The 12412-nt window shown below is 48.1% G+C and overlaps 2 protein-coding genes across 2 annotated transcripts in view; both read right to left on the reverse strand.

Annotated features, from left to right (window-relative positions):
• Positions 1 to 3659: 3659 nt before the first annotated feature.
• On the reverse strand, positions 3660 to 9141 carry LOC124001122 (retinitis pigmentosa 1-like 1 protein). The gene is made up of 4 exons (XM_046307696.1): positions 7620 to 9141; positions 6464 to 7336; positions 6171 to 6371; positions 3660 to 5986 (listed from the first exon to the last, which is right to left on the reverse strand). The coding sequence occupies exons 1-4, from the start codon at positions 8304 to 8306 to the stop codon at positions 4496 to 4498; spliced, it is 3252 nt and encodes a 1083-aa protein (XP_046163652.1). The 5' UTR covers positions 8307 to 9141; the 3' UTR covers positions 3660 to 4495.
• A 1642-nt stretch (positions 9142 to 10783) lies between these two features.
• Positions 10784 to 12412, reverse strand: part of LOC124001123 (retinitis pigmentosa 1-like 1 protein) — an 18466-nt gene continuing 16837 nt past the window's right edge. Inside the window, exon 8 of the mRNA XM_046307697.1 lies at positions 10784 to 12412. This exon is cut by the window's right edge and continues 485 nt beyond it. Coding sequence (XP_046163653.1) covers positions 10927 to 12412 — 1486 coding nt within the window. The 3' untranslated portion in view covers positions 10784 to 10926.

A 12412-nucleotide genomic window follows, 5' to 3' on the forward strand; every position in this document is an offset into this window, starting at 1 on the left:
CGCTAATAATGAGATTAAAGATAGAGATAGATGTCTCTCTTCTCTCTCTCTTGACACCATGGTTGCAGTAAAAGCCCATTTATGCTTGATCCGGAAAAAATGTGGTCGGAGGCTCTGAACGGAAGGTGTGACACAATTGCAGAGCCTCCAGAGGCACACGGAGACCAAACTGAGCTCTGTACCGCATCACCTTGGGCCTCCCCAACTCTGTACCAATGCGGAGGGTTCCGTCCGTATAGCTCCCCATTGACATGATTGGTTGACAATCTCACTTCCTTGACAACAGCTCTGTACCAATGCAGAGGGTTCTGTATAGCTCCTCATTGACATGATTGGTTGACAATCTCACTTCCTTGACAACAGCTCTGTACCAATGCGAAGGGTTCCGTATAGCTCCTCATTGACATGATTGGTTGACAATCTCACTTCCTTGACAACAGCTCTGCGCTGCTCGGCGACGGGCAAGAAGAATGAATTGCCCTTGACTTCTGCACAAACCATAATCACCGTAAATGGTGCTCCGGCCAATGCAGACGTCGGATTTGACCACGCAACGTCTTTATTAAGACTTTAGTGATTACCGTCCCGCATGGTTAAATCCCGCCTGCGTCATATCGCTTGACAAAACAACTGAACGCAACAACACAGACGCAGATCAGGGGTGCGTTACCTTGACAACTCAACAACAACAACCTTCACGCGTCTGACAGACACTTAAACAGGTTCGGTACTAGTGATGAGCGATTAACGGAAATGTTTTTATTTTTAGCTATTAAACAACTAATTGACTGAAGTCAGTTCAATTACTTGAATTACATTTATTTTTTTATTTTTTTGTGTGAGCCCAACACACAAATCATTCAAGAGAGAAATCAAGTCAAGAACTATGTGGGACGCTGGGCTGAAGGGAGTTGTAGTTTTCATAGACGGGTTGGATTCACAACTATGGGGCAAAACAGATATCCATTCTTATCCAATGTTTATTGAAAACGTAAATAAATGTTATTGATGAGCTAGCATTTTTTTTGTTTGTTGCCATATTAGCATTGACATGAAATCAGCCAAAACAAGACATGATATCAATAACGAGAAACATCCAGAATCCCCACACGCTTGTTTCTTGTCATTCTTGCTAGCAATCTGGCCATCCAGAATCACAACAACAGGTTGACTTCTGCCCCACGGAAGCGCGCACATCGTTTTCGTGATATCAGCTAACCCATCTATATAAAGCAAATATTCAACTTATTAGTTCAGTGCAGAAACATGGGTGATTAACTACAATGCCCATAATCCATTGCGCCCGTTCTTTCCTGCTTCAACAGAGACCGATACACGTTTACGCCTGCTCTGTTAGGTTAGATACACACAGACCGCAATGTGCACAACACAGTGACAACAGGGACAGAGACAGTTGGTGAAAGTACGTCTTATCTTCTTTGAAGAACTAGTCAAATTATTTAGCCAGACAGCTCTGCGGTATACTTAGGCAGGCTAGCTAAATAGGATGACAAGACAGTACAGTATGGGGAGTACAGATATAATATTAGATGGGCTGGCTGGCAGCTACTGCCTGAACAGATATGAGACCATGACTTTAAAGAATGAAAAATAATAAAATCATTTAATAAAACCTAAGTAAATATACACAACTGAAATATTGTATTATTTCAGAGTAATTTCAATATGCTCTATTGGTGTCTACCCAATGTGGACCTGACAGAGTCAATGGAATATTTTCTACATGTTTTGGCAATTGAATGTTCACTAGTTTAGGCTTTGGAATTTCTATTAAAGAGCAAAAATATATATGTTTAATTTCATGATTCCATAATGCATTTAAAATTTGTTTTAATTATCGAAATGGAAAAAAACATGATTATATTTTAATAATCGAAACCGAACCAACTTCAAAAAACACTAATCGCTCAGCACTATTCGGGTACCAAGCATTATAGGGAAGTTGTCCGTCAGACACCCATCGTAATCGTTCATACAACCCTCCTTCCCTGAGATTCTCTGAGATTCTCTGAGATTCCACTGTCAGTCTTCAAACACTGAGCTTCAGAATGACACTACAGTAATCTTATCAAGTATAGATACATGGTTTGTTACTTATACATTATATAAATATAAAGTTTGGTTGTAACTTTGAATACATTCCCCCAATGCCTATTGTCACAGGGAGGTATATGTTTATGGCTAAGTGATACAAGTTAACCTGTATGTGATGTCAGTACCTTGTGCTCTCAGGTTAACCTAAGAGAAGTGGTCTCTAAACTAAACCATATTTCTGTCTGGGACCCAGGAGGAATTGGTCTCCACTTTGAGTCCTGTTTGGGGAGAACCGGTCTAGGGTGTAATTCTGTTTAACAACACACCTATTCACAAACACAAAATACGCATATCATCATGACGTCCAGAATATACACCCATCCAGACAGTAGAGAATATACACCCCTCTATACAGTAGAGAATATACACCCCTCCAGACAGTAGAGAATATACACCCATCCAGACAGTAGAGAATATACACCCCTCTATACAGTAGAGAATATACACCCCTCCAGACAGTAGAGAATATACACCCCTCCAGACAGTAGAGTATATACACACCCCTCTATACAGTAGAGTATATACACACCCCTCTATACAGTAGAGTATATACACACCTCCAGACAGTAGAGAATATCCACCCCTCCAGACAGTAGAGAATATACACCCCTCTATACAGTAGAGAATATACACCCCTCTATACAGTAGAGAATATACACCCCTCTATACAGTAGAGAATATACACCCCTCTATACAGTAGAGAATATACACCCCTCTATACAGTAGAGAATATACACCCCTCTATACAGTAGAGAATATACACCCCTCTATACAGTAGAGAATATACACCCCTCTATACAGTAGAGAATATACACCCCTCTATACAGTAGAGAATATACACCCCTCTATACAGTAGAGAATATACACCCCTCTATACAGTAGAGAATATACACCCCTCTAGACAGTAGAGAATATACACCCCTCTATACAGTAGAGTATATACACACCTCCAGACAGTAGAGAATATACACCCCTCTATACAGTAGAGTATATACACACCTCCAGACAGTAGAGAATATACACCCCTCTATACAGTAGAGTATATACACCCCTCCATACAATAGAGAATATACACCCCTCTATACAGTAGAGAATATACACCCCTCCAGACAGTAGAGAATATACACCCCTCTATACAGTAGAGTATATACACACCTCCAGACAGTAGAGAATATACACCCCTCTATACAGTAGAGTATATACACACCTCCAGACAGTAGAGAATATACACCCCTCTATACAGTAGAGTATATACACCCCTCCATACAATAGAGAATATACACCCCTCCAGAAGAGAATATACACCCCTCCATACAATAGAGAATATACACCCCTCCAGACAGTAGAGAATATACACCCCTCTATACAGTAGAGAATATACACCCCTCTATACAGTAGAGAATATACACCCCTCTATACAGTAGAGAATATACACCCCTCTATACAGTAGAGAATATACACCCCTCTATACAGTAGAGAATATACACCCCTCTATACAGTAGAGAATATACACCCCTCTATACAGTAGAGAATATACACCCCTCTATACAGTAGAGAATATACACCCCTCTATACAGTAGAGAATATACACCCCTCTATACAGTAGAGAATATACACCCCTCTATACAGTAGAGAATATACACCCCTCTATACAGTAGAGTATATACACACCTCCAGACAGTAGAGAATATACACACCTCTATACAGTAGAGTATATACACCCCTCTATACAGTAGAGAATATACACCCCTCTATACAGTAGAGAATATACACCCCTCTATACAGTAGAGTATATACACACCTCCAGACAGTAGAGAATATACACCCCTCTATACAGTAGAGAATATACACCCCTCTATACAGTAGAGTATATACACACCTCCAGACAGTAGAGAATATACACACCTCTATACAGTAGAGAATATACACCCCTCTATACAGTAGAGAATATACACCCCTCTATACAGTAGAGAATATACACCCCTCTATACAGTAGAGAATATACACCCCTCTATACAGTAGAGTATATACACACCTCTATACAGTAGAGTATATATATATCCCTCCAGGAAAATAAAATCAGACATAAATATAATTGGTTTCTAGAAATATACAAATATAATTTTCACATGACATCTTATGGTTCGTAATATTATGATCGTTTCAGTTATGCCCTTCCATAACAATAACAAGTACATGCCACTCTGACTTGGCAGAATCTACCTTCACCTGTGCAATACCTCCGGTATAGATATTTTTAACCTAGAGAGGGGATTATAAAGTGCTTTATGTGACTGTGATGCTTGCAGATCTAGAACGTCCAGTTCTATCTTCTGTGATAGAACTGGACGTCATAGATCATTACTATGTCCTTTGAGGGTTACATTTCTAGATCATCTAGTTCTATATCGCTCTCTTTGGGTTTCCTGCGTTTGGCTCTGGCTGGAGATCGGCTCCTCCTCTGGCCTTTCCCCCCAGACCCCTCACCTGCAGACGCCATCTTGTGTCCATCAGAGCCGGTTTCCTTGGTCTCAATGGGTGTTAAAGAGAGCATTGGTGAAACTGTGTTCTCCATAGATCCTGGCTGGGACTCCACAGAGGTTCTGGTCATCTGGCTTATCAGGGGGATTTCTCTGTTTCCCTCTTTCACCTCTTCATTCTCTTCTTCAGGATTCAACTCCTCCACAGCATCCTCCACCCCCACATTGACCTCTGTGCCTTCCTCAGGAGTCTCTCCTTCTTCTCCCGTCTCTCCCTCCTCCTCTCCACTTGTCTCTCCTGCTGTGTTTTCATTCTCTTCCTCCTCCTCTTCTTCCACCTTGAATTCAGACACCACATTGTTCTCGTCTGCCTCCTCTCCTCCTGTTTCATCCTCCTCAGCTGTTCCCTCTCCTGTCTCTACTCCCTCCTCCCCCTCCCCCTCTCCCTCCTCCTCACCCGTCTCCTCCCCCTCTCCCATCTCTTCCACCACCTCATCCCCCTCTGCTGGTCCATCAACAGTGTTTTCATCTCCTCCCGCTTGATCCTCCTGCACTGCTTCAGCGTTCCCTGCTCCTTCCTCCTCCCCTTCTACTAACTTCTCCCCCTCTCCAGTCTCCTCCGCGTCCACGCCATCTTCTCCTGAAATTTCACCTCCCATCTCTCCTTCCTCCTCCTCCCCTTCTACTAACTCCTCCCCCTCTCCAGTCTCCTCCGCGTCCACGCCATCTTCTCCTGAAATTTCACCTCCCATCTCTCCTTCCTCCTCCCCTTCTACTAACTCCTCCCCCTCTCCAGTCTCCTCCGCGTCCACGCCATCTTCTCCTGAAATTTCACCTCCCATCTCTCCTTCCTCCTCCTCCTCTGTTCCCTCCACCGCTCCATCCTCCTGTTCTTCAGTCTCTATCTCCTCCTCTACTTCCCCCATCACAGACTCAGCTCCATCACTCTCCTGTACTTCCTCCTCTCCCTCAGTCACTTCTTCCTCTTCCTCCTCAGGGATAGCTTCCTCTATGACAACAGTTGGTATAATATCCTCCTTGGTCTCCTCCTCTTCCTCGTCTTTGTGTACCACCTCTGGATTCACACCCTCTTCTTCCTCTTTCTTCTCCTCCAATTCCAGGCGATCATTGTTCAACCCCTCCGTGGGTCTAGAGGGCGCAAGAGGCTTTGGGTCTTTCTTTATCAGCAGGATCTTCCGCAGATCAAACGCCATCATCACCGGCGCTGTGGCGACCACAGCTTCCATTTTGATTTGTTGGACATCCGCCTTCTTCCGTATGCAGGCGTCGCAGGGACAGTACTCATCCTCACCCTCGCTGCGCTGGTCACTAACATCCGCCCCCGAACCCTGCTCCTCGTCACTCTTGTTCACTGACTGAACCTTCATGACCTTCAAAGCACAGTCAAACTTTATTACGAATGTATGCAAAACATGACAATACACTTTACAATAAATTAGGAATTCAAATATATTATGTAATAAAGTCTTACTTAAAAGTTTTTTAAAAAGCTGTTAAAACTAAAATAGTGACTTTAAAGGTCATTTAGAAACCTTAGGTGTTGGCCCCTCCCACCTTTAGCCTCCGCCTCCTCTGGTCTGTAACGGTTGAATCGCGGGACAGGATAGGGGGGCGCGGCACGCCCCCCCGCCCAGCACGCCCCCGGATCTTCCTCAGCTCACGATCAATGCTCGTCTGGATCCTCTTCTTCACCTCATCTCTCAGCTCAGTGATCATAGTGTCCAACATCACATTGTTGTCTAGGTCCCAACGCACCTTCACAAACACAACAGTATTATCAAGATTGTTCATTAAAAAAATGATTGTTATGAATATGATGATGATGATTCATGTTGTTGTATCAGTACCTTGAACTCAGCCATGGCGTCGACGTAGTGGGTCATAAACTGTTTCTCCAGTTTCTTCAGCAGGTTGAGAACCCAGACCGGGTCAGGGTCCTGGGAGACACGTTTGCTGAGCAGCGCTCGCTGGACTGACGGAGGTGTCCCTGAGCTAGGGGTGTCCTCCGGGGTGTCTCTCTCTATGTCAGTGGGGGACTTATAGGCCGTGCTGTTTGAAGAGGATGGGCTCCTTGGGGCTTTGAGGCTCTCAGGAGTCTGCATCATCTCACCTCTCCCTGCGGGCGACTCTGAGATCGCCTCATCCTCCCCTGGACTGCTCTGTACTCGGCTGGCGATGTCTGGGGTGGCCGTGTCTGAAAGCAGCTCTGCTGATGCTCCTTCCCCTCCCTCTGTCTCTCCCTCTGTCTCTCCCTCTCCTCCTGTCTCTCCTACTCCTTCCTCCCCCTCTCCTCCCCCTGTCTCTCCCTCTCCTTCCTCTGTCTCTCCCTCTTCTTCCTCTGTCTCTCCTGCCTCTCCCACCCCTTCCTCTGTCTCTCCTCCCTCTTCCTCTCCCTCTGCTATGGGAGTGATGTCACCCGCGGTTTCATCTGGTTTGCCTTTCCCAGAACCCCCCGACCCAGCTGAGCCACTGCTCAGGTCCACACCAGAGTCTTTCAACCTCTCCTTCCCCTCTGCCTCTCCCTCTTTCCCCTTCCCGGGGTTGGGCTTAGACAGCCACAGTGACTCTAGTATATCCATGACCTCTTGGTATCGCTGGTCCCTGTCAGGGCTTGGAGCTGCAGCTGGGAGAGAGGGCGGGTCGATGAGCTGCAGCTGGGCCAGACAGTCCAGCAGACCTTTAGCAGAGGAGCTCAGTCTGCGTCCGTACACTGGACTTATCTGGAGTAAAGGGATAGAATTAGGAATAAATTGTTTTGTTTTTTTATCTCCCTGAAAATCATACAAACCATGAATATGACACATAAAAAATATGAAATTAATAATAGTTTAAAAGTATGAAGTATATACGTAAAACTATAAAGTATATAACCCTATGAGAAAAATATTTGGAAAATTCCTATTTTGGGTTGAAAAGATGTTGAAAATACAATGAAAATACTTTTCAACATGTGCTCACTGGAAAGTAAAAGTATGCAAAGAAAAGTCTAGAAACAGGAAATACCTCAGGCAGGGAGCTGCATCGGCCCAGTGTAGGGCTCAGTAGAACCTTCATTACTGCCACAGATGAGTGGCAGCTCCGAGGCAGCTCTGATTCTTTACTGAGGAACAGGTGGCGAGGACGAGAGGAAGTGATGTCATTGGTGGACGGGGCTGGGTCAGGGCAGAAGGCAGCACACTCTCCCCCCTCTTCTCCTCCCTCCTCCCTCTCATCTTCTTTTTCTTCCTTCTCTTGCTCCACTGCTACTCCCTCCTCCTCTCCCCTCTCTTCCTCTTCCTCTTTCACCTCCTCCTCTTCCTCTGGGTGCTCTGCAGCCTCCTTCACTTCCTCTCCCTCTTCCTGTTCCTGTTGTCCTGGTTCAGCTGTGTTCTCCTCTTCCTCTTCCTGTTGTCCCGGTTCAGCCGTGTTCTCCTGTTCCTGTTCCTCTTCCTCTTGTCCCGGTTCAGCCGTGTTCTCCTGTTCCTCTTCCTCTTGTCCTGGTTCAGCCGTGTTCTCCTGTTCCTGTTCCTCTTCCTCTTGTCCTGGTTCAGCAGTGTTCTCCTGCTCCAGCACGGTGGTCTCAACCGGTTCTTGTTTCTCCTCAGTCTCCTCTCCTCCCTGTCCCTCTGTTTCCCCTCCTTTCTCCACGGCTTCCTCTCCTTCTTCTGTCTCCTCAATTCCCTTGTTCATCTCCTCTTCAGGGCTATCCATACCGCCGTCGGCAGGTATGCCTCTCAGCCAATCACTGACAACGTCGTTGGGCAAGGTGTTAGGCAGACAGAGGGGATCCAGCTCCTCTAACTCTACCTCTTCCTGTTCGGGTTTCCTGCTCCTCCGACTCTGTCCACTCTCAGTGAGGCTAACCGTTGACCCTACAGGGCTGGAGGGGCGCAAGGCGGCAATGTTCCCCTTGAGCAGGTCAGCAGCTGACAGGAACTGAGAGAGGAGGCTGTCACTGATGCTGGCCGTCTCCAATTGAATGGTGGGACTGGGGGACTGGGGGACAGAGTCTCTCGCTCGCGGTGACTTTGGTCTGGAATTTCTTTCTATCACCGTCTTCACAGAGCGAACGCTGCCTGTGTCACTCTGAGCTTTGACTCTGTGACCTTGACCTTTCACTTGCAGGAAGTCGGAGGCGCTTGTATTTGGACTCTCCTCCTCATGGGCATCGCTGGCCTTCTCAACTTTCACCTTTGACCCGGTGGAGCGGGCGGAGGAAGCAGACACAGGCCTGGAGTCTCCAGCTGCTTTGGCAGGGCTCTTGGAGCGTACGCTGGACGCTTTCTCCTCTGTGACATCATTTCTGACGTCATAAGCTATGTCTGCAGCCTTGCTGGCGGCTTGACTTCGAGACTCCTCATTGGCTGTCTCGGTGGTGGCAGGCGGTGTTTGATTGGTAGGTTTAGCGCTGGTCTGTGATGTTCTGGAGAGGGGTCTGGTGGGGGGAGGAATCTGCTTTACTTTTGAGTTTTGTGCTCATGGCAGATTTCACACGGCCTGTCTCAAGGTCATCTCCTGTAGGGCTGGGGACGGGTCTAACGCCTCTCTCACCTCTCTCTTTTCAGGTGCGGAAACATACTTCTGTTACTCGCATTAGACGTATGAGATGTACTGGACTTCGCTGAGATGTGAGATTTAGCCGACATGGCGCTAGCTGGTCTCTCCTCTGTTTTCTCTCCCTCACGGTCAACCTCTGTTGTTTCAATGGCAGGGATGTCTGCTGTGTTAGGTGCTGGAGAGACCGCTCTAGCACTTCCACTATTACAGGTGGACTTGTGAGACCTGCTGGACTTTGCTGAAACGTTGGATTTAGTCGACATGGCACTCGCTGGTCTTATTGTCCCCTCTCCCTTCTCGTCTTCTCCGGTGGTCTCAACAACAGGGACATCAGCTGGCGTTTTAGCCCTCTTACTACTGCTGGACTTATGAGACCTGGTGGACTTGTCAGAGGTGGTGGATTTAGCCGACATGACGCTAGCTGGTCTCTCCTCAGATTTCTCGTCCTCTTTGTCCCCCTGCTCTTCTTCACCTGTCGTCTCAATAGAGGGAATATCTTGAGCCGCTGGAGAGATCGCTTCAGCACTTATCACAGGTGGACCATTACAGGTGGACCTGTCAGACCTGCGGGTCTTTGCTGAAGCGTTAGATTTAGCTGAAATGACACTGGCTGCTCTCTCTTTCTCGTCTCCTCCTGTTGTTTCAATAACAGGGACATCGGTTGGTTGAGATCTTTGACTCTCAGCCCTCCTGCTGCAGGTAGATTTATGAGACCTGTTGGACTTGACTGAAGCACTGGTTTTAGCTGAGATGACGCTCGCCGGTCTCTCCTCTGTGTCTCCAGCAACAATTGTATCATCAACCGTCTCCTCTCCCCCTGTCGTCGTAATAACAGGGATGTTTTTAGTCCCTGGTGTCTCAGCCCTGACATTCCTACTGCAGGTAGACTTGTGGGAACTGCTGGACTTGACTGAAGCACTGGTTTTAGCAGACACGGTGCTCGCTGCTCTCTCTCCCTCCTCATCTACAGCAGAAGCTGGTACCTCTGGTGAGTTGGGAGAAGGGGCAAGTTCAGCTGTTGAGTTGGGGGAAGAGGCCCGTTCTGCTTTGCTGCAGGTGGACTTATGAGATCTGCTAGACTTCCCCGTTGTTTCAATAGCCAGGATGTTAGCCCCTTTAAAGACAACCCTCTCTGAAAGTTTGGTAGACTTGTGAGATCTGCTAGACTTAACTGAAACGTTCATTTTAGCTGGCGTAGCGCTCGCCGGTCTCTCCTCTGCGTCTCCTGCGGCGGCAGCAGACCCATTCTCATCTCCTTCTGTTGTTTCAATAGCAGGGATGTCTTTAGCGACAGGTGTCTCAGCCCTCCTACTACAGGTAGACTTGTGAGACCTGCTAGACCTGACAGAAGCCCTGGTTTCACATGATGCTCTCTTTTCCTCCGTGTCCTCCACTGGATCATTGACTGGCGTTTCACAAGCGGCTGGCTTTGGAGAGGTAGCTTTACGGTTCGACTTATGGGACCTGCTGGACTTTACTGAGTCACTGGTTTTAGTTGACCTGGCACTCGCTGCTCTCTCCTCTCCCTCCTCATCTAGACCAGGTTCAGTTTCTGGCGCCTCTGAATAGGGGGAAGGGGCCTGTTCTGCTTTGCTGTAGGTGGACTTATGGGACCTGCTGGACTTTACTGAGTCACTGGTTTTAGTTGACCTGGCACTCGCTGCTCTCTCCTCTCCCTCCTCATCTTGACCAGGCTCAGTTTCTGGCGCCTCTGAATAGGGGGAAGGGGCCTGTTCTGCTTTGCTGTAGGTGGACTTATGGGACCTGCTGGACTCTACCGAGAGGTTAGATTTAGCTGACATGGCGCTCTCTGCTCTCTCCTCTGTTTTCTCGCCCTCTTCTGCCTCTTCACCTTCACCGGTTGTCTCAATGTCAGGGACGTCGGGTGTGTCAGAGCTGACAGAAGCAGCCCTAGACTTATGACATCTGCTGGACTTTGCTGAAACACAGGTTTTATTTGACATAACACTGGCTTCTCTGTCCTCTGGCTCTGCTGCTCCTGTATCCTCAGCAGCTTCTGGTTCTGATCTGGGAGATGCTGCCCTCTCTGAAACCTTTGTGGACCCATCTGTTTTGCTACGGGTGGACTTATGAGACCTGCTAGACTTGGCTGAGCGGTTTGATTTAGTTGACATGGGACTTGCTGGTCTCTCCTCTCCCACCTCGTCTGTAGCTGTTGCCTCTGGTAATTTGGGGGAGGCGCCCGTTCGGATTTGCTGCCGTAGGACTTATGGGACCTGTTGGACTTTACTGAGAGGTTACATTTAGCTGACATGGTGCTTGATGGTCTCTGCTCTCTTCTGTCTTCCACTTCTCTCTCCATCTCTTCCTCCATCTCTTCCTCCATCTCTTCCTCCATCTCCATCTCTCCCTCCATCTCTCCCTCCATCTCTTCCTCCATGTCTGCAAGGGATTCTGAAGCCTTAGACTTATGGGAGGTTCTGGAGTTCCTGCCTTTGACTGAAGAGAAGGATTTAGCTGAGAGGACACTGGCTGCTCTCTCGTCTTTCTCCCCCTCTTCTCTCTTCTCGCCAACCTCCACCTCTCCCTCCTTCCCTGTATCCTCTCCCTCCTCGGGAAGAGACAGGTGTGACATTCTGCTGGCTGCTCGGCCCTCTTGGTAGTAGTGGGTACAGTTGGACCTGTTGGTCCTCTGAGAAAAACCGGACTCATCTGAGCCACCCGAAAGTCCGCTCCCTGACCTCTCCTCTTCACATTTAGATCGCTGTGACCTCTGTGAAGGGCAGGATGCAGGGCTGGACCTATGGTCACACCCGCCACAGTGAGAACACACAATGGACCCCATAGACCCCAATGACCCACCCGATCCCCCGGAGAGACCGGTGTGAGTGGACATTACGCTGACTGCCCTCTCCTCCTCCTCCTCATCATCTTCATCATCTCCCTCCTCTGAAGCCACAGGGGTTGTGATTCTATTGAAAGATCTAGATCTGTGGGAGGCTTGGCTGTCCACCCTCTCCTGGTTGGCCTGAGGGGTGACTTCTCCACCACGGCAGGAACAGGAGTGACAAGAGCGCCGGGAGGAGGCTCTGCTAACCCTCTCCTCACCCATGTCACACCTTTCCTCTTCCACCTCTCCCCTCTCCTCTCGCTGTGGGGCAGGGGCAGGGGTGTGGTTCCTGCTCCTGGAGTAATTGGACAAGTGGCTGGGAGGACGCGAAGTCAAAGGGAGCGGTTGTGGGGGGTCGTTGCTATGGCAGCAGCGTGAGGCGCTGGGAGGGAGGGCATCCACATCTTCC

This window comes from Oncorhynchus gorbuscha, linkage group LG17, assembly GCF_021184085.1.
Source record: "Oncorhynchus gorbuscha isolate QuinsamMale2020 ecotype Even-year linkage group LG17, OgorEven_v1.0, whole genome shotgun sequence".
NCBI classification, from domain to species: Eukaryota; Metazoa; Chordata; class Actinopteri; order Salmoniformes; family Salmonidae; genus Oncorhynchus; species Oncorhynchus gorbuscha.

Coding starts and splice junctions, on each gene's coding strand:
- LOC124001122 (XM_046307696.1), bottom strand. CDS start 8,306: ATGGATAGCCCTGAAGAGGAGATGAACAAGGGAATTGAGGAGACAGAA. Junction 7,337..7,619: donor GATGCAGCTCCCTGCCTGAG/GTATTTCCTGTT, acceptor CCTTTACTCCAG/ATAAGTCCAGTGTACGGACG. Junction 5,987..6,170: donor AGAGGAGGCGGAGGCTAAAG/GTGGGAGGGGCC, acceptor TGTGCTTTGAAG/GTCATGAAGGTTCAGTCAGT.